The following is a 21,685-nucleotide window of genomic DNA, read 5'->3' as shown; positions in this document are numbered from 1 at the left end:
ACAGAAGACTGTGAGATTGTCGTGGTAAAGATTACGTCTTACTCATCTTTGTGAATTCAGTGTTTCGGAGAGAAATTCAGTAATTGCTAAACTTAGTAGAATTAAATTGTCTGTGATATTTGGTAATAATTACAAGGAAATGCCTATAAAAAACAAATTTCAATATACAAGATGCAACAGTACTTGCATCATTTTCTTTCACAGTGAAGGAATTCATATTCTAGAACCACATGCGGTGAGCTTCAAGGTACTCTTGGATAGCTTTCTATAGTTCCGGGAAATGTAGGGAAGTGTCTGGTAGGCTTTTTCTGCTTTAGGGGCAGAAGGCCTATTAAAAGTGATGAAGGGGATGGAGCACTTGGGCGACTCTGGTGGTTAAGGATCCAACTCCAGCTCAGGTTCTGATCTCACAGTCTCTGAGTTCGAGCCCCATGTTGGGCTCTGTGCTGACAGCTCAGAGCCTGGAGCCTGCTTCCGATTCTGTGTCTCCCTCTCTCTCTGCCTCTTCCCTGCTTGCGCTCTCTCTCTCTCTCTCAAAAATAAAATAAAAACATGAAAAAATTTTTAAAAAGTGATGAAGGGGAGGAAGAGCTTCTAAAAGATCAGTCTGTGGGTCAGGTTACAGGGAGAAAGGACGATTTTGGGAGGGAGTGAGCCAAGGTCTTGTCACCCTCCTGATGAAGACCACTGGGAGAAGAGCTCTAAGTTCTGCCTTTGGAAACCGAACACATCACCAGTGATGAAATCCAACAGGCAGAGGAAAGACTGGAAGTTCTTATCCTTCAAAACACTGAATTTTATCACAAAAACCATCTTAGTATTAAACAGAAGTGGGTCTAGATAAAAATACAATTGTTTGTTGATTCCATTTGATATGTACTTAAAATGCACAATACAAGGGTCTCGATGTAGAGACTGTTAGATCCAACTCAAAAATAGTCACTGCAGAGGCTGACCTCTATGGTTATCAAAAGCAGAGTGATGTTATTTTCATTTCCCAACAGCGTTTGACATACAACAAACACATGTTTCTTAAATTTCTTCAAAAGAGATTAATGGAGTATGCAGGGATGTTTAGAAAGAACTCACAGATACCATTTCTTTTAACAGGGTTAAAACTATATCCTGGGTATACTTGACAAACAAAACTCTTCAAGTATGTGTATCTGTTCAAAAACTAAGGAACTGGGGCACCTGGGTGGCTCAATCAGTTGAGCGTCTGAATTCGGCTAAGGTCAAAATCACAGATCATGGGTTCGAGCTCCTCATCGGGCTCTGTGCTGACAGCTCAAAGCCTGGAGTCTGCTTTGAATTCTGTGCCTCCCTCTCTCTCTGCCCCTCTCCTGCTCACTCTCTCTCTCTCTCAAATAAACAAACATTAAAAAATAATAAAAACATAAAACATAAAATAAAGGGGGGGAACATAAACAGACCATAAATTTTTGTGGCAACTTTTTTACTTAAAAAAAATTTTAAGGTGTTTATTTTTGAGAGAGCGCATGCACATGTGTACTGGCAGAGGAAGGAGACACAGAATTGGAAGCAGGCTCCAGACTCTGAGCTGTCAGCACAGAGCCCGACGCAGGGCTCGAACTCACAAGCTGTGAGATTGTGACCTGAGCTGAAGTCGGAGGCTTCACTGACTGAGCCACCCAGGCACCCATCTGTGGCAAATTTTAAATCAGGTTGCCTCAGCTTTTCAAGGTAACATTTCTTTCCCCCTTCTAGATGGTTACCTACAAGATGGGTTCCTAGCTGCGCTAAGTCAACAAAGAAAGCAAATGAGTATCATCACTTTATGGTCTTCAGACACATCTCAATTTTATCTTTATTATACCACAAAAGATTGCTGTTAATATTCCTGGAAAGTGATTTTCAGGGCTACACTTAGGTCATGTGGCAACACTTCCAACTTGCCTGTACATCAGTGTATGTCCAAACCCATAATCCTACTTATTATTCGGGCTTTAGCAGGAAAACCTTTCTCTAATGCTCAGACTCCATAACTTCCATCTTTTATGTGATCTCTAGTCTCCTACATGTTTCTCCTTTTTAAATAGTCCTCGTGATGCTACATAAGTGCTCCTGGTTTGCACGCCCTGAGATACAACCTCAAAGAGAGCAAGGACCCTGTGTGATCTTGTTTGCTTCTGTATCTGTCCCAGTGTCTCAATAAAAAAATATTGAATGAGTGACGGATGGACGAGCAAATGGTCACCTCCTTCCCTGGCGTTCCATTACAAAACACTAACAAAGAAACCGCAGAACCTTAATTTTAAGAAGAAAGACGAGGTGTGAGGAGTCAGTACACATTCTAAGAATACGTAGAGACAATAAATTGAGAGTCTGTATGTATTTGCGTTTTATTTTACCTGTTATACTATAGGATGAGACCTTTGTTTGAATATAGATTCAATAGAACGTAAAGGTTTTATGATGAATTCCTTCCTCAAACTCCCAGCAATCTATCAAGTTTAAAAAAAAAATCGCATCTGTGTCAGGTACTTTTTTGTTCACCTCTCCGCGTGTAGATATTCCTTTCAGAATACACTGCTCTCAGTAGCACTAATGTAAAAGCAAATGACATTTGCAACACCAATTAAATATTTATGCAATGTAGCACCGAAATGGTAAATATTGTATTATGCTTTCCACTTGTCATTAGTCAGGAGATGCTGCTACATTCTACAAAAATGATAGCCTAACACAGAGAAAACAGCACTGTATTTCACCGAGAAGATATTTATGTCTGGTGGAAACTGGAGTTTAGCTGACTTTAAAGGTATTTCTTATTGTTGTCGTCAGGGAGATCTTTATATTTGAATGGGAAAAACAGTCCGTCTAAATAAGAGTATTTCTCATGGATTATTTACTTTCGCTGACCTCGTATCAAGCTGAGAGGAAAATAAATGATTTGGGGGGAGGAGAGAAGGAGCGTACTTCCTATATTCGTATTGATTTCTTGAAATTGGTTGTGATTTCTTTTTTACATGTGATAATAAATATTAGGATAAACCCAACACTGGACATTTTTATGCTGTGCTAATAAAAAGCAACAAAAAATTTACAGTGTCCAAAAGGAGAGTGTGCGTATACATCTCTTCCCTGCTTTGGATTCGATTCAGAAGCCACTTAGGCAATTATACGGAGGTACTATAAAGGCACTGAATTTTAAATGACTCCTCAGCCTCTGTGAGGCTTCTATAGGGTATGCAGGCATAGAAGACTAACATTTTCTATACATTTCTATAGTTTATAGTGAAAGGACAGAGTACAAACATGGCAAAATAGCTAAACTTTCTGTGGATGCTGAGGATGGACACACCCACACACACACACTTCACTCCCCCACAAAGTGCTGTTTTCAATAAGGAAAAGACACAACTATCTCGAACGGGTCCTTAGTAGATCTTCTCCTTTCTGAATTTATAGACTCACTGCAGAGATTATTTTCTTCCTCTTCTAGAGGTGAACGGTTTCATTCTCATCTTGCATTCACCACTGAATCGGGTTTAAATCTGTCCTTCATTTCATGTATCCAAGGATAATATAAAATATTGATACAATGATTTAAAATTTTTAGGGTATAAGCTTCAAACCTCTACAATACAGGTAATACGTTTTTTTCTCCAATGTGAGGAAATCACATTAGTATTATTAAAAAGGCACCATTCCATCCCAGGCAAAATGCATTTTGCAAAACGTGGTGCCAGCAGGAGTTAAGGGAAGAACCCGTCGTGAAAAATGGCACGTACTTCATTGGTTGGCCGTGTTCTATCACCTAATAAAACAGCATTTTTATTACAAAGACAGGTCCAAAAAGAAAAAAGAATGTCACAACACATTTTATTTTGCCGTATATATTTAAATGGTTGATTTTTCATGAAGCATAAAGGGCTGGCATATTTTTCCTTCTGACCCTGAGTTGCACATATATAGCCGGTATCATAATCAATTTCAAGGTACACCGAGAGGTAAAAATGTTCATAAAATGCAAATCGACACAGAAGTAGGACAGATAACTGCCAAGGAGTCGTCCCTGCAATGAACCTAAATTCGACAGGTTATGTTTTGCTGGATGCAGGGAGCGCTCATGTTGTTAAACAGCCTTTTTAGCAGACATGTGACAACATCTATTTTAGGACTTGGTTGGTAGCAGCTGTTCAAAGGAAATAAATAACTAAATGTGTATTTTTTAAACAAAAAGGGATATTGAAAATGCAGCGTCGTTCTCCGGTTAGCAGCAGCCATCGGGAGTCCAGAAGAGACGGGAGGCCAGGTTATTTGTCGTTATTAGGAAATGAGTTAACCAATCTGTCCCTTAAAAGTTGACATGTTTGGGGGCACCTGGGTGGCTTAGTCGGTTAGGCATCCGACTTTCGCTTAGGTCATGATCTCGCGGTTCGTGGGTTCGAGCCCCGCGTCGGGCTCTGTGCTGACTGCCAGCTCAGAGCCTGGAGCCTGTTTCAGTCTGTGACTTCCTCTCTCTCTGACCCTCCCCTGCTCACGCTGTCTCTCTCTCTCTCTCTCTCTCCTAGAAATAAATAAAACATTTAAAAAAATTTTTTAAAAAATAAATAAAGTTGACATGTTTGTAGGGGTGAAAAAAACCATGGGGGGTTTGGAGGGAAACTGTTCATGGAATAGGGTTTCTTTTTTGGGGGGTGATAGAAATGTTCTAAAATTGAGTGTGGCTGAAGGTTGCAAATTGTGCAAATAAGTGAACCACCGAGTGAATTGGACATTTTCGATAGGTAAACTGTATGGTATGTGAATTATACCTCAATAAAGCAGTTACTGGGGAAAACAACCCTGCTGTCAAATGAATTACGGGCTGGGATAACTGAGCCAAACATTGAGAAAATAGGCTAGCAGAATATAATTTGGTTAAGGTTTTTGTTTTCTCTCATTTTCCTTAAATTTAAAGACCATGTACCGACACTTTTACTGCTCCTCTACTTGGGAAATTATTTGAATTTTCAGACTCTGCCTAAGAGTGTATGGAAATGTCAATGAGGTTAAATGTCAATCATGATGTCACTGGAAGTCTGACTTGATTTTGCTGTAGTTTTAAAGGGTGTTAACATAATGATTCCAACATTTATTTGGACTAACGTTTCAATAATGCTTATGATTTATGACAAGATTTCTGGTCATTTTCTACGTGTGTAGCATCAACATTTCGGGTTAGCTCCCACCCAGGAGAAAGAGCCTTCTGTGAGGAAAGAATAATCAAGCCTCCTCACTCATTTATAATGGAACAGAAGGAAAATCCACAGTAACCAACAGACCATCCCTTTTTCTTTTTAAATCCATTCTTTGGTGAACAAATGCTGGATATTTGCCCTTCTTTATAATTTTAGAACAGGAAAAGGAAGGAAGAAGAATGGGTAAATTCAGGCCCGGAAAAAGTGGGGCAGGTAGTTTTTTATAGGTCATTATCACAAAGTATTCTCACAGTGCTGCCCCATTTGTGTTCCGTAGAATTTTCATCGTGTAAAGACACACCGATGTAAAGATTAGAGCATTAACGGGGACTGTAACTGGGCACTCAGTCATCTAAAGTACATCATGTGACTCTGCCGAAAAGAAGTCTGCCATGGGGACACATCTGGACATCTGACTTTTAAAATCGCAGTATGGCGGTGCTTAGGTGACTCAGTTGGTTAAGCGTCTGACTTGAGCTCAGGTCATGGTCTCACAGTCTGAGTTTGAGCCCCATAACAGGTTCTATGCTGATGACTCAGAGCCTGGAGCCTGCTTCGGATTCTGTGTCTCCCTTTCTCTGTCCCTCCCTGAGTTGCCCTCTGTCTCTCAAAAATGAATAAGCATTAAAAAATATATACACAAATAAAGTCTCACTACGGTTAGTCATGGCACAGCCAGTCTGTGACGTATCAGCTCTAGCTTCTCAATTCGGCCCATTCCTCTATCCCCACAGGGCCCTCCCACCTACACTAGGTGTCTAAAAGGAGGTCTATACTTGTGCTGTCGATGTGGTGGCCACCAGCCACGTGGGGCTGTCTGAGTGTAAATTACTCAACAACAAAATTTAAACCCCAATTCTGGAGTTCACGAGCTCATTTTGAATGCTCAATAGTCGCGTGTGTCTAGTGGCTACTGAACTGGACGGGGCAGAAACAGGCTACTTCCATCACTAAAAGTAATAGTTGACAGAGCTGGCCTACAGCTTCCTATTCAAGTGAGGTCTACGGGCCCCGGCAGCACCACCTGGGAGCCTGTTTGAGCTACACGCCTTTTCTTTTCACTTCAGAGCTCCTGAGTCATAATATGCATTTTAATAAGATCCCCAAGGGGCACTCATGTTTGAGAAGCACAAGTCTGTCACCAGATTCCATGTTCTGGAATGCCACCAAACAATTTTATTAAAAAAGAAAAACATAGATGATTCCTTTTCATTGTTATGTTTTGGTATCTGCAATTTCTTCCCTATTTTCGGTTCTTCAAAAACCTCAGGGAAGGGAATATAGGGGGTCCTTGACACGGTTCAGTCCAGCTCCCATCACTGATGGCTGTGGGACTCTAGGTGAGATGTCCTACAAGCGACAGAGTCTTCTTGTTAAATGGCTGACAGTCTTCCTGTTAAACTCATACTGTTGCTGTGAAAATTCAATAAGGCAATTCATATTCATGCTGCTTCAAACGCCATGTCGGGCACACTACGAGGGCTTCCCATGTACCACTGTGGAGGTGGCACGCTTCTCTGGATGACATCTCCTCAAGGTGATCTCCCGCTAACCACTCTGTCATCAAACCTAGTGAACCAAACCCTTCTTCATCTTTCGGCCATCACCTGCTGGATTGAGTCTTTCTGCAACATCTTCAGCCAGAGATAGGTGTTTTCCTTTTCTTTTCTCTTCTTTTCTTGTTGTTTTTAATAAGGCTCAGGCTTCTTTATGAAAGTATGTACTATTAAAAGTGTGTCTGCAAACACCGCTTGACCATGAGCTTCTGGAAGAAAGAGCTAATTTGAACGTTTAACATCTACCAGAGTTCCCAGAAAAATGTTGACCTTAAAAATAACTGTTGAAAACTGGAGGCAGATGGGGTGGGAGGGATGGGAAGGGGGGTGGTGGGCATGGAGGAAGGCACTTGTGGGGATGAGCACTGGGTGTTATGTGGAAACCAACTTGATAATAAACTATTAAAAAAATAAAAAAAAATAACTTCTTCAAGGAAAAAAAATAACTGTTGAAAAGCTATCAAAGTACTTGAAGAAAATTTAAGTGATTTATTTAGTTATGTAAAGTTTTTTTCCTTTATTTTGGAGGGGCTTAAGGGCAGAGAGAGAGGGAGAGAGAGAATCCCAAGCAGGGTCTATGCTGTCAGTGTGGAGCCCAACACCAGGCTTGATCCCACAACCCGGGGATCATGACCTGAGCCAAAGTCTGCAGTCAGACGGTCAACGGAATGAGCCACCCAGGTGCACCAATTTAAGTGAATTAAAAAAACAAAAAACCTCTTTATAGAGTGAATACTTTATAGTTATAACATGACCATCTGATATTGTAGAGAAAAATTCTATGCAATATATGGCAACACAATTATAAGAAAAGTTAAATTAGAAAACATATAACACATGTGACAAATAACTGATATCCTTAATAAACACTTGTAAATGAAGGGAGGAAAGAAAAGGAGAAAAGTCCGAATAGAAAAGGAGCAGGAAACTAGACACACATAAAGAAATAGAAACGGTCCACAAGTCTGCGAACAGGTATTCAGTGGTAAATGAAAACAACAAGACGTTTTAACCTAAGAGACTGCAAGGGTTAAAAGTACTGATAATGAGTAGCATTGGGAGTTGTTCAACAGGGTAATTTGGCCATGGTTTGCAAAACGTAATATGTGCCCACCATTTTGGCATCCCCTTTCAAAGAATTTATTCTTATAAAAAATTTGAATGCATACACACACTCACACACTAACACACATGACTTCTACGCTTAAGAAAACAGCCAGTGCACTTTTTGGGTACTAGTGAAACGGAGCCACTAAATAAAATCATACACATATGGTGTTTCAATAAATGGTAAGTGAGAAAGCCTAGGACCAAATGCGTTAAAGGTATGGAACTTTAGTGTACGCAGGCACAGGAAAAACCTCTGGAAGGGTCTACACCGAGAAGTTAACACGTGCCTACCTGTGCACAAAGTTCACAGCGACCTATGGGAATGGATTTCTGCTCTCTTTTCCAGCCTTTCCTTATTCTCTGAAATGTTGACATGAATAGGAAAAACAAACACAAAGTCTGGTCTCCTCCCCTACTCTCTCCCTTCACAAAGCTCTTCACCTTGACTCTCCCAAGATAACTTTATTGTAAAGAAAAGACATGCTACTACCACATTCTCCTAACTTCTCATGACCTTACTGGAAGGGGACACAGAAAATTCTAGGATAGAGGAAATTCCTCAAGCTTCTTATTTTATGTTTTTCTTAAGTCTTGAATTTTATTTATATTGATAGTCCATACGAGAAAAGAGACCTCTAAGGGTGGGGGTGGGGGATGTTGAAAGGTGGCAGCGCTTTTGTTAAAGGTTGTAAGGCCAATTTGATGATGACTTTGGTCTCCCCCTTGATTCTGGAGTTTATCAGACCGATCTAAGCTGCACGCAAAGGTTCCTATTCTTTCCATCTCTGCTCTACATGCACACTCAACAGAAAAAGACAACCTTCTCTGACAGGAATGTCCTACCCTTCTTTTCAAGGGTACGGGAGTATCTTCAGTCTGGAAATATTTATCATGCTAGCCAATGAACAAGCCCTTTATCTGATTTAAACAACAAAAATCACTGCAACAGTGTAGTCACTGACGCACAGGAAGACCGGTGACAATCCTAAGGACATCTGTGCCTAATTAAAGCAAGAAGAGAAGGAGATGATTCTTCAATGATGACAGTAATTTCTGCCAGATAACACTTGGCTGGCATCGCCTTAATGTCTAACACGATAACTAGATCATAACAACTATTCAATAAATATCTGTTGCACAGAGCGTAGAGACTATTCAATAAATATATTAATGATATTTGCATGTGGGGATAGAGAAAATCACAGGGACAAGTTTATGACAGTGGTCCTGGCAGGAATAAAGGGTGACACTAACCGCCAACCAGGAAAAACGGGCAATCTGAAGAAAAGGAACATTCTGAGTTTTACTTAGAAGTCCGATACTTTACTATGTTCACGAAGGGAGCCCTGAGAGGAGTCCAACTCTGACAAATAATAGGGAGCTAATGTCACATTAAAATGCTGTTTTTCCTGCTAGTCACACATTGTAAATCAAACTAAATGGTATCAGAACCGATATCCAAAATACGGAACAGCTGGTAAGGCACCAGCGTTTACAATCGGAAAGTATGTCTAACAACACAGCACTGGCATGGACCCTGACTTCCAGCCCCGCAGAGGAGTCATCTAAGTGTTTGGCATGTACTGTGGTTAAAACAAAAAAAAAAGTCCCCTACAAATATGTATGCTTAATTTATCACATCCCATTTGTGCCTGGTGCATTTCAGAACCATTTAAAATTCCTTAGCAGCATGCTGTTGACAGATACAGATAATTTACACAGGTAACTAGAATAGATTCTCTTAATGGCTAGGTATTTTCTAGCGGAATTCTAGAAATCTGTTTCTGAATACCGATTTCTGTTGTGCTAGTTCACATTTACCTCGAAGGTCATGACACAGCATGATGCTGTTTCATTAGGGTGTGATCTTGACCAAGGGATGGCCCCTTTGGTATGCGGTTTGAGCACGTTCACAAGGAGGGAGTTAACTCAGATTGTAAAGTAACAAAAACGGTCCGTCTTGCTTTCATTTCGGATGGACGGTGGCTCTCTGAGGTGCTGTATGAATCGTGGTCATGAGGATAATGAGGGTGTATCGAGGTTTAGTGGGAAAGAACTCCCTGATTCATTAGTGATGCCTGTCACCGTCAGAGCACTGGAAGTGACAGCACCCAAGGTGGCTGCTCCTTGCTGTCTCTGATTCAATTCTCTCTGAGGCTCCTTCATGCTTTGTTATGTTGTATTTCTTTTTTTTTTTTTTTAACTTTTTTTTAAGCAACAAGAAAATGTTTAATTGTATCTAGCTAGAAATACAAGCAAATTTTTTAAACTTTTAAAAAATGTTGCTATTTATCTTTGAGAGAGAGAGAGAGAGAGAGAGAGAGAGAGAGAGACAGACAGACAGACAGACACAGGATCTGAAGCAGGCTCCAGGCTCTGAGCTGTCAGCACAGAGCCTGACGTGCAGCTCGATCTCACGAACTACAAGATCAGGACCTGAGCCGAAGTTGGATTTTCAACCGACTGAGACACCAGGCACCCCATTCTGTGTTTCTTTTAAATGTGTGACTCACAATGGTTATTTCACGTTCCGAAATATATAATTTACAAGTGAGGGGTACTGTAGCCAATAATAGAAACTGGTCCACTGCAAAAGCATCATACTATTGTATATACAGCTCTGTAATACTCTTCCTCAGTTCTAGAATTTCATGGGCTTCACAGATCGCTTGGGAAACCGGAGGGTGCATTCCTGGCTGCCGTTCTTGTTGGATAAACCATACGTATACTCGGTGATTAATCTCAGTGGACACCATTAGCCTTTAGATGTGGTGTGCCTTTTCTACACTCACAAAGAGATCAAAGTCCGATGGGGTCATTTCTGACATTGAAAAAGAAAAAAAAAAAGCCATTTCCAACAGTTTGAATGCTCACACCTGCTATGCAACAGTTAAATAAAAGGAATATTTACGATTTCTATTAGCAGCTGCCATCACTTGGGTTACTATTAAATGAAAAACACGATCAATACTACATCAGAAGAGATGAAAACTCCACATGTATGAATGAGTATGTAATCCATTCATTGTTTTACAGATGCACGGCTCTCTGGAGAGGGGTGCTGAGCGTGAGACGACAGTCCTGAGTGATGAGTTTTACATTCAGAGAGCAGAGTCAGCCACAAGAGGTGTAATCTCACAAGGGGGAGACAGCTCCCCACTGACACACATTGAAGGGGCCTCCTGTGTACAGCGCCTTCGTGCAGATGCACGGATGATTCTGTGCACACGAATGTCACAGTTCTCCGCGCTTCGCGAGGGGTACGTCAAACACAAGTTCACACTCTAGTCTGCGTCTAAGAACATCCCTCCTCCTGTCTGCAAATGCAGCTTTTCTCTTGATCGAAACTTGCCGAAAACGGCTTAAGATGTTCTGCGGACTATAAGATATTAACGCATCCCCCCTTCTGAATATACACCTCGTAATGCACTGCCGGGCCACCTCCACAGATAAACCCAACAGCACGACGATGTAACAGCCCACCGTACAGACACAGTCCCCGCTACACACTTGTCCTTACCTATGAAATACGACAGGAGGACCGCCAAGAGCACGGAGACGCCTACGGCGCACAGGGCGGTACATTTCCAGCTGCAGTACTTTGAAGACTTCTTGAATTTAAAAGCACTTCTTGATAGGGTGTTTCTAGGCAGTGGCCGGGTAGGCGGCGAATAAACAGAGCCAGATGCCATTGTGTATCCTGGGGTGGCAGTGCTGAACAGCGGCGTCGTCCCTGTTCCTGTTTTGAATAGGAAATGCCTGCGGAACAGGAGAACATCAGCGTGAGATACAAATACGCTAAAACGTGGGCAACGGACGTGGCCATCCATTAGCGCTTCTCTGAGTCTCTTAACTGTGTACCTTGTATGATTTAAAAACACATTAGAAATTACGGAAAAATGTTAGCCAACTGCTAACGGTGAGTCTGATCAAAGAAACCGATGTGAAATGTATATGGCTGTATTGATGCACACACAGTATTCCTGTCCCTTCAAAGAGATATCTTGAGATACTATAAAGTTATTCCAATCACACCATTTCCTGCACAAAACCATTCTGGGACCTCCCCGTAGGAACTGCATTAAGAACATACTCACATTTCACTTAAGAACATGACATCTTATTTTGTTACCGCTACATGTGTGTTTGCTGCTCTATGGGACCAGGTTCTCATATTAACACAACAATGCATGACCGCGTTGATGCTCTGCGGGCTGATTTATTTTCTGGATGTCCAAGGAAACACTCTAACCCCAGCCTGCTCTCCCACTAACAAGCACCGTCAAGCTTGGCCACAGGCAGCTGGTCGGGTCTCGAGGGATGCAAACTAATTTTATTTTTAGCTGATGTCAAACATAGCCAGGAAGGGAGAGAAAAGGAAGGAATCACAGAACACTTCTAAAACCAGCCTAAATAAATGACGGGGTCAGTGAAGCAGGTTTTAGATCAAATACAGAAAGATTCGCTAACAATGGAGCTGGACGGTGGGGGAGCAAAGTACTTGTGAAAGTTGTGCGTTCTCTTACTTTGAAGACGCGTAAGCAGAAATTAAATGATCATATGACAAGGGTGCTGTCTAAGAAATTCTTTAGCAGGGGCGCCTGGGTGGCTCAGTCAGTTAAGCGTCTTGACTTTGGCTCAGGTCATGATCTCATGGTTCGTGAATTTGAGCCTCACGTCGGGCTCTGTGCAGACAGCTCAGGGCCTGGAGCCCGTTTCGGATTCTGTCTCTCTTTCTCTCTGCCCTCACCCCACTCATGCTCTCAGTTTCTCAAAAAATAAATAAAAGTTAAAATTTTTTTTTAATAAAAAATAATTCTTTAAGACGGCTAATTTAAGATTCCTATTAACAATAAAGGTCGCCAAATTAAAGAAAAAGCACCATGTTTTTCATGGTTTGTATTTCACATGATACCAGTAATTTATTGTGTACTCACTTTGTATCCTAACCTAACATTTATTATTATTTTCCTTGATAACATGTTCAGTGAAGTCAACAGACTGTGTGCTCTCTTACATACTCAGGAGGTTTTAGGGATTCTGGAATATTCCACCATGGTACAATACAGTTTCTATGAAATATTTTGGATGGTACACAGGTGAATCTTTTAAATTTTACTACCGATGGACTTATTTTAATGTATTAGAAAATAAACCGAATTTTATCAAGAAGTGAAGGGGTTAAAAGGACAGAACTTGAAAGTTAGATGGCGGAGGCTCAAATCCTGGCTCGCTGTTTACCAGGAATGAGTCTTTGGATGAATTACTTAATCCCTCTCTGTGTTTTGGTTTCTTAATGTATAAAATGGGGAAGGTAGTAACATCTACCCTTCAAGAGTTGCAATGAGGCTCAAAGCAGTTAATATTTACTGTAAAGTGCTTAAAATATTGTAAGCAGAGAAGAAATATTTGATAAATACAAGAGGAATCAAAGTCATGATTTTATGTATATTACTGCTAAGGCTAATCAGGTACTTAAGTCACAGAGAACCCATTTCCAGAAAATTACTATGTGAATAGTAGTGTAGCTGGTATAGCGATTATGGCAAAAGTCATGAAAGCTGGCCCGGGTACAGCAGGCCAAATTCTGGACTAGAAATCAGAGTTGAGTTTAAGTTCCTGGTTTATCATTTCCTAGATTCGTGATCCTGGAGGTGCTTAGTTTTGTTCTGTTTTCCATCTGTGAAACGGAGCTGAGGATTTATTTACTGCACAGGGTTGTAAACCAATTAATGTATCTAAAAATGCTTAGGATGGATGCAAATGATAAGTTACTACATCTATAAATTAAACTAGCAACTGTTTTGCGAATCCGTTTTCCCCCATGGAAGTTCTCTGTAAGGCAAATTCCGAAGTCTATAGCCAAAATTAAATGTTAGGTTGGAAACAGCATTTTTTGACTCTCCTACCATATTCCCGTTCAGTGTGGTTATTAAGAATGTGGGGTCGGACCAAGGCTGTCTAGGTTCAAATTCAGACTTTACCCATCAATAGGCTCGATGGTATAAACCACTCTGTGTCTTGGTTTTCTCATCTATAAAATGGGAATAATAGTAGCTATTGTATACGCATTTTATGAGGATTAAATGAAGTAACATATATGACGTGCTTATATTAGCATCTAAACACAAGGGAAGTGCTTGCCCAGTAAGCATTCGCCATTTTTCTTTCCAAAGTCACACTGTGAAACCTAGATCATCAAAGACCAAAAATTATCACTTGAAGACTTTAAATCTCAATTCAAACGTAACACCCTCAAAACCAACATTTACAAAATTAATTCCCCAGTTTACAAACTTAATACTGGCAAGTACTCTGGATGAGAAGATGGTTACATGCCAAGCAGTAACCTGATCATTTAGATGAGCTTCAAGCAACCTCTTTTGGTAAAGGACCAAAGTGTAAATATTTTTTTTTAATGTTTTTTTAAAAATTTATTTCTAGGATAGAGAGAGAGAGACAGCGTGAACAGGGGAGGGTCAGAGAGAGAGGGAGTCACAGACTCTGAAACAGGCTCCAGGCTCTGAGCTGGCAGTCAGCACAGAGCCCAACGCGGGGCTCGAACCCACGAACCACGAGATCATGACCTAAGTGAAAGTCGGACGCTTAACCGACTAAGCCACCCAGGCGTCCCCCAAACTAAATATTTTAGCCTCATCTGGCTATACTCGTTCATGGGAGCAGCCATAGATAACGTGAGTGCGGCTGCATTCAAATAAGACTTTATTATGGACACTGAAATATTAATTTCACGTAATTTCCCCATGTCTTGAAATACTCTTTTCATTGCTTTTTTCAGTCACTGAAAGACACAGAAACCATTCCGAGCTCCTGATCAAGACAAAAACAGGTGACAGGCTGGATAAGACCTGTGAGTTGTCACTGGTGCCCTGGTCTGAATTCTCACTTTTTTAAGGATGGTCTGTGAAGAGTGAACGAGCTGTTCACCATCCCATAGGAACAGACTCTTTCCTCAACGCCACGGGAAGCAATCGGAAGGCTGTGTATGCACTGCTCATACAGAAGGTGATGGACAGATAGGCGCAACTGGACGCTATGTGGTGACCCTCTGGCTCTCCATGCTATTACCATGCTATTTCCTTCAAAGTGCTTATGACAATCAGTTCTTACTTATTGACTCGTGGGGTAGGTTAAAATTTTAAAATGTGTTTTTTCCCCTGAAACAACCCCCACTCTTTGGGATATAACCAAAATGTGTGAAAGACATGAAAGATACAGAAATTAAGAGATAAAACTTCCCCTTCTATCAGAAAAATTTTAATTTCATTATTTAGGAAGAGGAAAATGGGGAAGGGATGGACGAAGGCAGAGGCTTTGCGATGTCGCTCAGACAGAGGCCCTGTGCCCGGCCTCCCCTGTGCTAGAGAAGCAGAGATTGCATGGTGTATCAGCAGAACCCGAGAGACGAAGAAACCTGGGCCTTCAATGTCAAATGAAGGCCTGAGGAGGGATCAGGATCCCAAAGAGAATGCACGGAGCGTGTAGGCGTTTCAGCTGTAGGGAGCCTCGCCAAGATTTCTGTGCCTCAGCTTCATTTCTAAGAAGCAGAATTACTCCTACTGCTTCAAGAGTAGCTTGGAAATAGCAGAGTGTGACATTGGACCTGAAGAGGCCACGTGGAACAGAATGAAGGCCGTGTCAGCAATGACATGGCCATCAACATTGAAGGAAGACACAGCGCGAAAACTTCTTGTCTTGGTGGAGAAGACTTAAACACGAGATGTTCCTGCTCTGCCCATGGTATCACGTGTAAGAAGGAAGGGGTAGGACAGGGAGAGACACAAACTATCTGAGTGAAGTTTCTAGGCCTTAGGGCTATAAATAAAATACAGACAAAAACATTTAAAAGGCTGAGTAGCTAGGGTACTAAGTTGAGGAATAAGGACCATACAGTCATGGCACAAATCACGTTCTCCCATGAGCACCGGGAAATCTTACTCACCTCTGTATTTTCAGACCTTAGAATGTTCCTGGCACAGGGGAGCCTGGGTAGCTCAGTCGGTTAAACATCCAACTTGGGCTCAGATCATGATCTCATGGTTCTTGAGTTCGAGCCCTGCATTGGGCAGTGTAGACACTGGTTGGGATTCTTCCTCTTTCTCTGGTCCTTCCTCCCATGCATTGTCTCTCTCTCTCAAAGTAAATAAATAAACTTAAAAAAAAGGTTCCCTGGTACATAGTCGTTGCTCAACAAATACTGTAAAATAAATAAAATGGAGACCACTGTGCCGATGGAGAAAGTGAGTCTCAGAGAAACTAACTACGTTGGCCAAAGACCTATAGCTAGTAAATTAAAAATAAAAGTAAATAAAAGTTGGAACTTATAGGCACCAAAATAAAAATCATCCCTGGAAATGGTGTTATAGCTTAAAAAATTTTTTCCTTCTTCTTTTTTTAATGTTTATTTATTTTGAGAGACAGTGAGCAGGAGGTGCAGAGAGAGGGAAACAGAGAATTCCAACCAGGTTCTATGCTATCAGCACAGAACTGTGAGATCATGACCTGAGCTGAAACCAAGAGTTGGACGCTCAACCGAGCCACCCAGGTACCCCCCACCACACACCAATCTTTTTAAATGTTTATTTATATTTGAGAGAGAGAGTGCGAGCGAGCACCAGGGTTGGGGGTGGGGAGGGAGAGAGGGAGACACAGAATCTGAAGCAGGCTCCAGGCTTTGGGCTGTCAGCACAGAGCCCGACGCAGGGCTTGAACTCACGAACTGGGATATCATAGCCTAAGCCCAAGTTGGACACTTTACCAACTGAGACACGCAGACACCCCCAAAAATGTGTCATAGCTCTATGCAAAGTGGTTTGGGTCATTTGAATGGGAAATGGATTTTCAACCTGCCCTCATGTGGCCCTGAAGATAAGGATTATAGTCCCAACTCTGAAAACATGTATCCACGCCTTGTATTTAAGACAATGAGCTAGATACATGCCAGCCTTCAATTAGGCATCTTGCTTTCAGTTTCCAAAATCTGAAATATCAAGACTTGATGTCCATTTCCTTTGGTAACTGTGGCAAAGAACTCTTTCATGAAACACTATGCCTGAATTGCTATGAAATTATTATTTTTCGTAAAGCAAAATACAGCTTTCAGATATTGTTGAAAACCAAGGTGTAATATTCAAAAATACACTATCCATCAATATCAATGGAGCTGGAGATCTCTACTTTGAAAGAGTTTCTAATTTACTTAATACGTACATTTATTTTTGTTGCTGCAGGAGAAAAGAGAATTTAACTTTATTTTTTGGCCATGACTTTAAAACTCAGAAGTACACTTCCCCTTCCTCTGCCTAAATGATTGTCCATATCAAATGAGTGCCCTGGAAATTTGTAAAAACTGCTTAAACGGATGAACTTAGAAAACGTTTAAAACAAATGGTATCAGGGCGCCTGGGTGGCTCAGTCAGTTGAGCGTCTGACTTTGGCTTAGGTCATGATCTCGCAGTTTGTGGGTTCGAGCCCCATGTCGGGCTCTGTGCTGACAGCCAGCTCAGAGCCTAAGGCCTGTCTTTGGATTCTGTGACTCCCTCTCTCACTGACCCTCCCCTGCTCATGCGGTCTCTCTCTCTAATGAATTAAAAAAAAAAAATACAAAATTTAAAAAAATAAAACAAATGGTATTGTCTGTTTGAAGACGATTCCTTTAGGTAAAATTAGACCTCCAAGTGGATATATTAAAACACATGGAAAAACTTCTTGGACACTAACCAGGTCTAGCAGAAAAGGTCTTGGTCAACTTATTTTGTATAGAGTGGAACACGTGCTCTCAGATCTGGTAAAAATCTCATTTTTAGGTTCAGATAAGATGCCTTCTTTCATCAACAATGTCATTTCCACCGCAGTACAGAGAACATAAAATGCCCAGGAGACTATACGGGCAGGGCACCAATGTATGTATCTTTAGGCCCAGAATTTCTTTCTGCCTGGGTCAAGGTCCAACGCCAGGCTTAGTTTTAGAGTAGACTTCCCCCCAAGACGAAATGGACCAACCGATCAATGCACGCCGAAATTCAGCCGCATGCAAGTATACGGTGAGTTTTCTTCTGAGAGAATTATTTTTTTTCCATCCGATTCTCCCGAATCATTCCATCATGATTCACACGTCTCTGTGAGTCATTCCAGTCTCTCCCCACCCCGTGACTCTTCACCAGGTCACACAGCCTTGGGAATACGCTTTGCACGTAGAGAAGATTCTGCAAAAATTACCATCAAAACCATGCGGTTCTGACCTGGCAACTGCATGAGGCTTGCAGAATAAAGGGAGAAATTTTCTTGACTTCGCAGACCATATTTGGGAACGAACAAAGTGGATCCTGTGAGAATATTCCCCATTGTATTGGGCAATGAAGCAGCGGCCGCAGCTTTTTAGCACAGAGTGCACCAGGGCAGGCTGGCTCTGTTCTGAGGTTTCTAATGACGCCCTGCGTGACGCCTGCTTCCAGTTCCTGGGCTATCTGTGTCACCGTTCTCACTCTGGTGATGAACTAGAGAGGTGCACTTGAAGAGAGACTGTCACAGACTGAGATGAGGAAAATCAATTTCAAAGCCCAGAAGACGGCTGGGGCAAGAAGGTCACCGAACACTAACAGTTGCTTTGTGGCTCTGGAATCTCGAAGGGGGATTCTATTTAACAACAACAACAACTCAGACGGGGACCGCGGAATGGCACCCCATCATTAACCAAGACGCGCGCAGCGACTCGCACTTAAATGGACACAATCACTCTACGTGAAGCACAATTAATAAACTGCTCGTTTTGCTTCTCGAGTTGAAGGATCTGTTTCTTTGCTGATCTGCCTTCGGGCCAACCTTCTCATTTCAGCTTCCGCTTCCTGTCCTGGCTTGTATTTCTAACCCATCCTGCGAGGTATTTCTATGGGTCATGTCACAAGTTTAAAATTAGTAGGGACACAGACTGAATCGCCTCATCTTTCCTGGTGTCCCCGTTCAGGCCTTTGGGTCGCCGTTGTTAACTCTATCCTGTAGGGGTCTCTGAGGGGCTCAGGGGTAATTTTCAATTATTCTTCTAGCGGGCCTGGGCCGCCCCCTTCCCCCAACCCCCCCTAGTATCCAGCCTGCCAGAGCATCTTGCATTCTTTCCTTTATGGTCTGGTCTTTCCTTTCCTCTCCTCCCTCCCTCCCTTCCTTCCTTCTTCCTTCCCTTTTCCTCTCTCCCTCCCTCCCTTCCCTGACTGTCTGCTGGCCTGTCTTTTTTGCTGTGGTTGAAAAGTTCTTCTGAGTTCTAACACCTCAGCTTCCTCTTTTAAATTGATTCAGCAGCTTCCTCTTTTGAACTGATTCGGCAGAGGCAAAGAGGAGACAAAAGTAACATTTTCACTTAAAATTTTCTAGTCTCAAATGAAAGGTCATGTTTTAAACGCTAGATCTGCACGGGATGCTGAAATGCTGCTACACATCCAGTCATAATTCTTCCTGGCCCTTATCTAAGCCACTTACAACTGCTCATCAATTGTTTCGTTCGTTTTTACTCCATGTCTTAGCAGGTGTGCTCTGTTCCCTAGAAACGGTTCACTTTTGATTGTGTTGTTGTTCAAAGTAATAAACTACAAGATACTATCATAGATGTTTAATGGCAAAAAAGGCAGGTTTTTAAGGTAAATTTAAATGTTTTTAATTACATTATATTATGTTATAATTTATACCATGTTATATATCACAGCATATTGGTGCTTATGGAAAAGAGGCTGACATCAGGCCCAAAAAGAAGTCAGTTATAATACATAACTAAATCATAAGCTTACAAGAGTCACTAGGAAATAGATGGGTTCCTACTCGTCTTGTGCAGATTAACACAATCATGTTATTCCTCTAGTAACGAGAGGAATAACAAGAGCATGTTTTTAGAAGTTGGAATGTACAGGGACCAAAACGAAAAGCATCCTTGGAAAACATGTTACAGCGTTACTCAAAGTGGTTTGAGTCATTTCCTCAGTGGGACATGGAGATAGCAAATAAAAGTCAGAAAGAAAGTGTACACCCTCGGAATGAAATTTTTAGAGAGATGAACCCACAAAGCAAATGACGAGGATACAGTGTTGTAGTGTTTGGTTCTGTCGCTAAGGCATAGTTGAAACCTTTATTAGTGACATCCACACATCTGGAAAACGATTTCTTTTGCATCCAATCCATTCTATCTTATGGGGGAAAGACACTACGGCCCAGCAGATGTTCACGCCTCCTTCCTCACTTTATATTCTTCGTTGAACAAAGAGTAACTGACATCAAACCTAACGGGAGCTGCTTACATAAAATGTCTTGATGTCTTGCTGTCTACTTATGTTTCTAGACAAATCAGTAAAAAGCTTTTACCTAGAAAAACAGATTGCTTACTTCAAATTAGACGCTCGGAGTCAAAGACGATGCACCAACAAGACGACAGATTGGCTGTATTTGGTCACATTTACCACCTTTTCAGAATCCAAAGTTCTCACTCAAGAGCTAAGGAAATTTTAAGGCATAGGTTCCTCTTCCTTCAGGCAAAATACAACTTTCTGGATTTAAGAGGCTTATTAAAGGTCTCACAAGATTTCCTCCACATCAAACGACTCTTCCAAAATGACATTTTCAGATCTAAAGCAAATGAATCCCACACTTACGGATTAAATTTACCTGGAAATGTATGAAGGCTAAAATTAACTAGTGAGTTCAAAATAGTTTGAGTCACTTGATGATGTCAAAACAATGGGCGCATGGCCTAGAATTCATTTTAAGATAAAACATTTTTTTAAAACCTGTCAGAATATATAAAATTTAATTGTTGTTTATTATCTTCCTTCCATATTGCCCATTACCACTTACTTAACTGCTTGTCGTCTGTAACTGAGAAAAATATTTATTAAATGCCGCTGGAGTTTTCAAGCAGCCGCCACTATTTACTAGTCTATATTTGCAAGAGATGGTATAACTGAACAATGATATTAACTACCATCTGAGCACGCTCAATACTTAAAAATAACCTGTGCTTCATTATCACAGTCTTGAGAATTTTCAGTACCAAATCCTGAATTTTAAGTTCCAAAGCCAGCCGGATTATCTGTTAAGTGTATATTTAGCATTGTGTTTATCACTAATTAAAAGGCTGAGAAGGCGGTTTTACTTAAATGATGTGCTTTAGATAATAATGCAGTGAGATACCAAATTTCTGGCAGCTATTTAAACATAAACCTAAAGAAAACTAGAGCCCAGATAGAAAATTACCTGTTCTTATTCAAGGCTGGGTTCCTGCTTGTATTTCTTACCTTTCAGCGACTGATTCTCAATAGTATCCAAAGACAGCTAGAGCAATGACTTACTGTGGCTCAATACTTAGCTATTGGGAAACAAATCACCACCAGTCGAGGAGGCTGGCCCTCGGAAGCTCTGTGAGATTCCTGAGCTAAGAGACTGCAGAGGCTGGGAGTTTTCAGCGAGAAGCTCGCCCCCACTAGTGTCTGAGTAAGTCTGTAAGAGGTGTTCCGCAGTCTCCAATCTTTCCTAAGAGAACAGTTCGATTGGACTGATTATGAAGCCATAGGTTTCAGTAGGGGCTGGTTAACCTGGGTAGCCAAGAGCTGGTCCACTATTAAGAATAAAATGTGCGCAGAGACCATATCATACATTAAAGCAGTGGTCCTCAAACATCAGCTTGCATCAGAGTCCCTTGGAGGGCTGGTTCCTGGTGGAACCCCAAGAGTGGATGTTGCCAGCCCAGAGGCCACACTGTGAGAACCACTACAGTAATATATGGGCATGTTGGTTGTTTTTTTTTTTTTTTTTTTT

At 41.4% G+C, this 21,685-nt stretch overlaps 1 protein-coding gene across 1 annotated transcript in view; it reads right to left on the bottom strand.

Moving 5' to 3' along the window:
• TENM3 (teneurin transmembrane protein 3) overlaps positions 1–21,685 on the bottom strand; it is a 449,902-nt gene that overhangs the window by 153,081 nt on the left and 275,136 nt on the right. Inside the window, 1 exon segment of the mRNA XM_077762712.1 lies at positions 11,394–11,632. Coding sequence (XP_077618838.1) covers positions 11,394–11,632 — 239 coding nt within the window.

This window comes from Crocuta crocuta, unplaced genomic scaffold (assembly GCF_008692635.1).
Source record: "Crocuta crocuta isolate KB4526 unplaced genomic scaffold, BGI_CrCroc_1.0 scaffold90, whole genome shotgun sequence".
NCBI lineage: Eukaryota > Metazoa > Chordata > Mammalia > Carnivora > Hyaenidae > Crocuta > Crocuta crocuta.
This window is presented reverse-complemented; position numbering and strand designations above follow the sequence as displayed.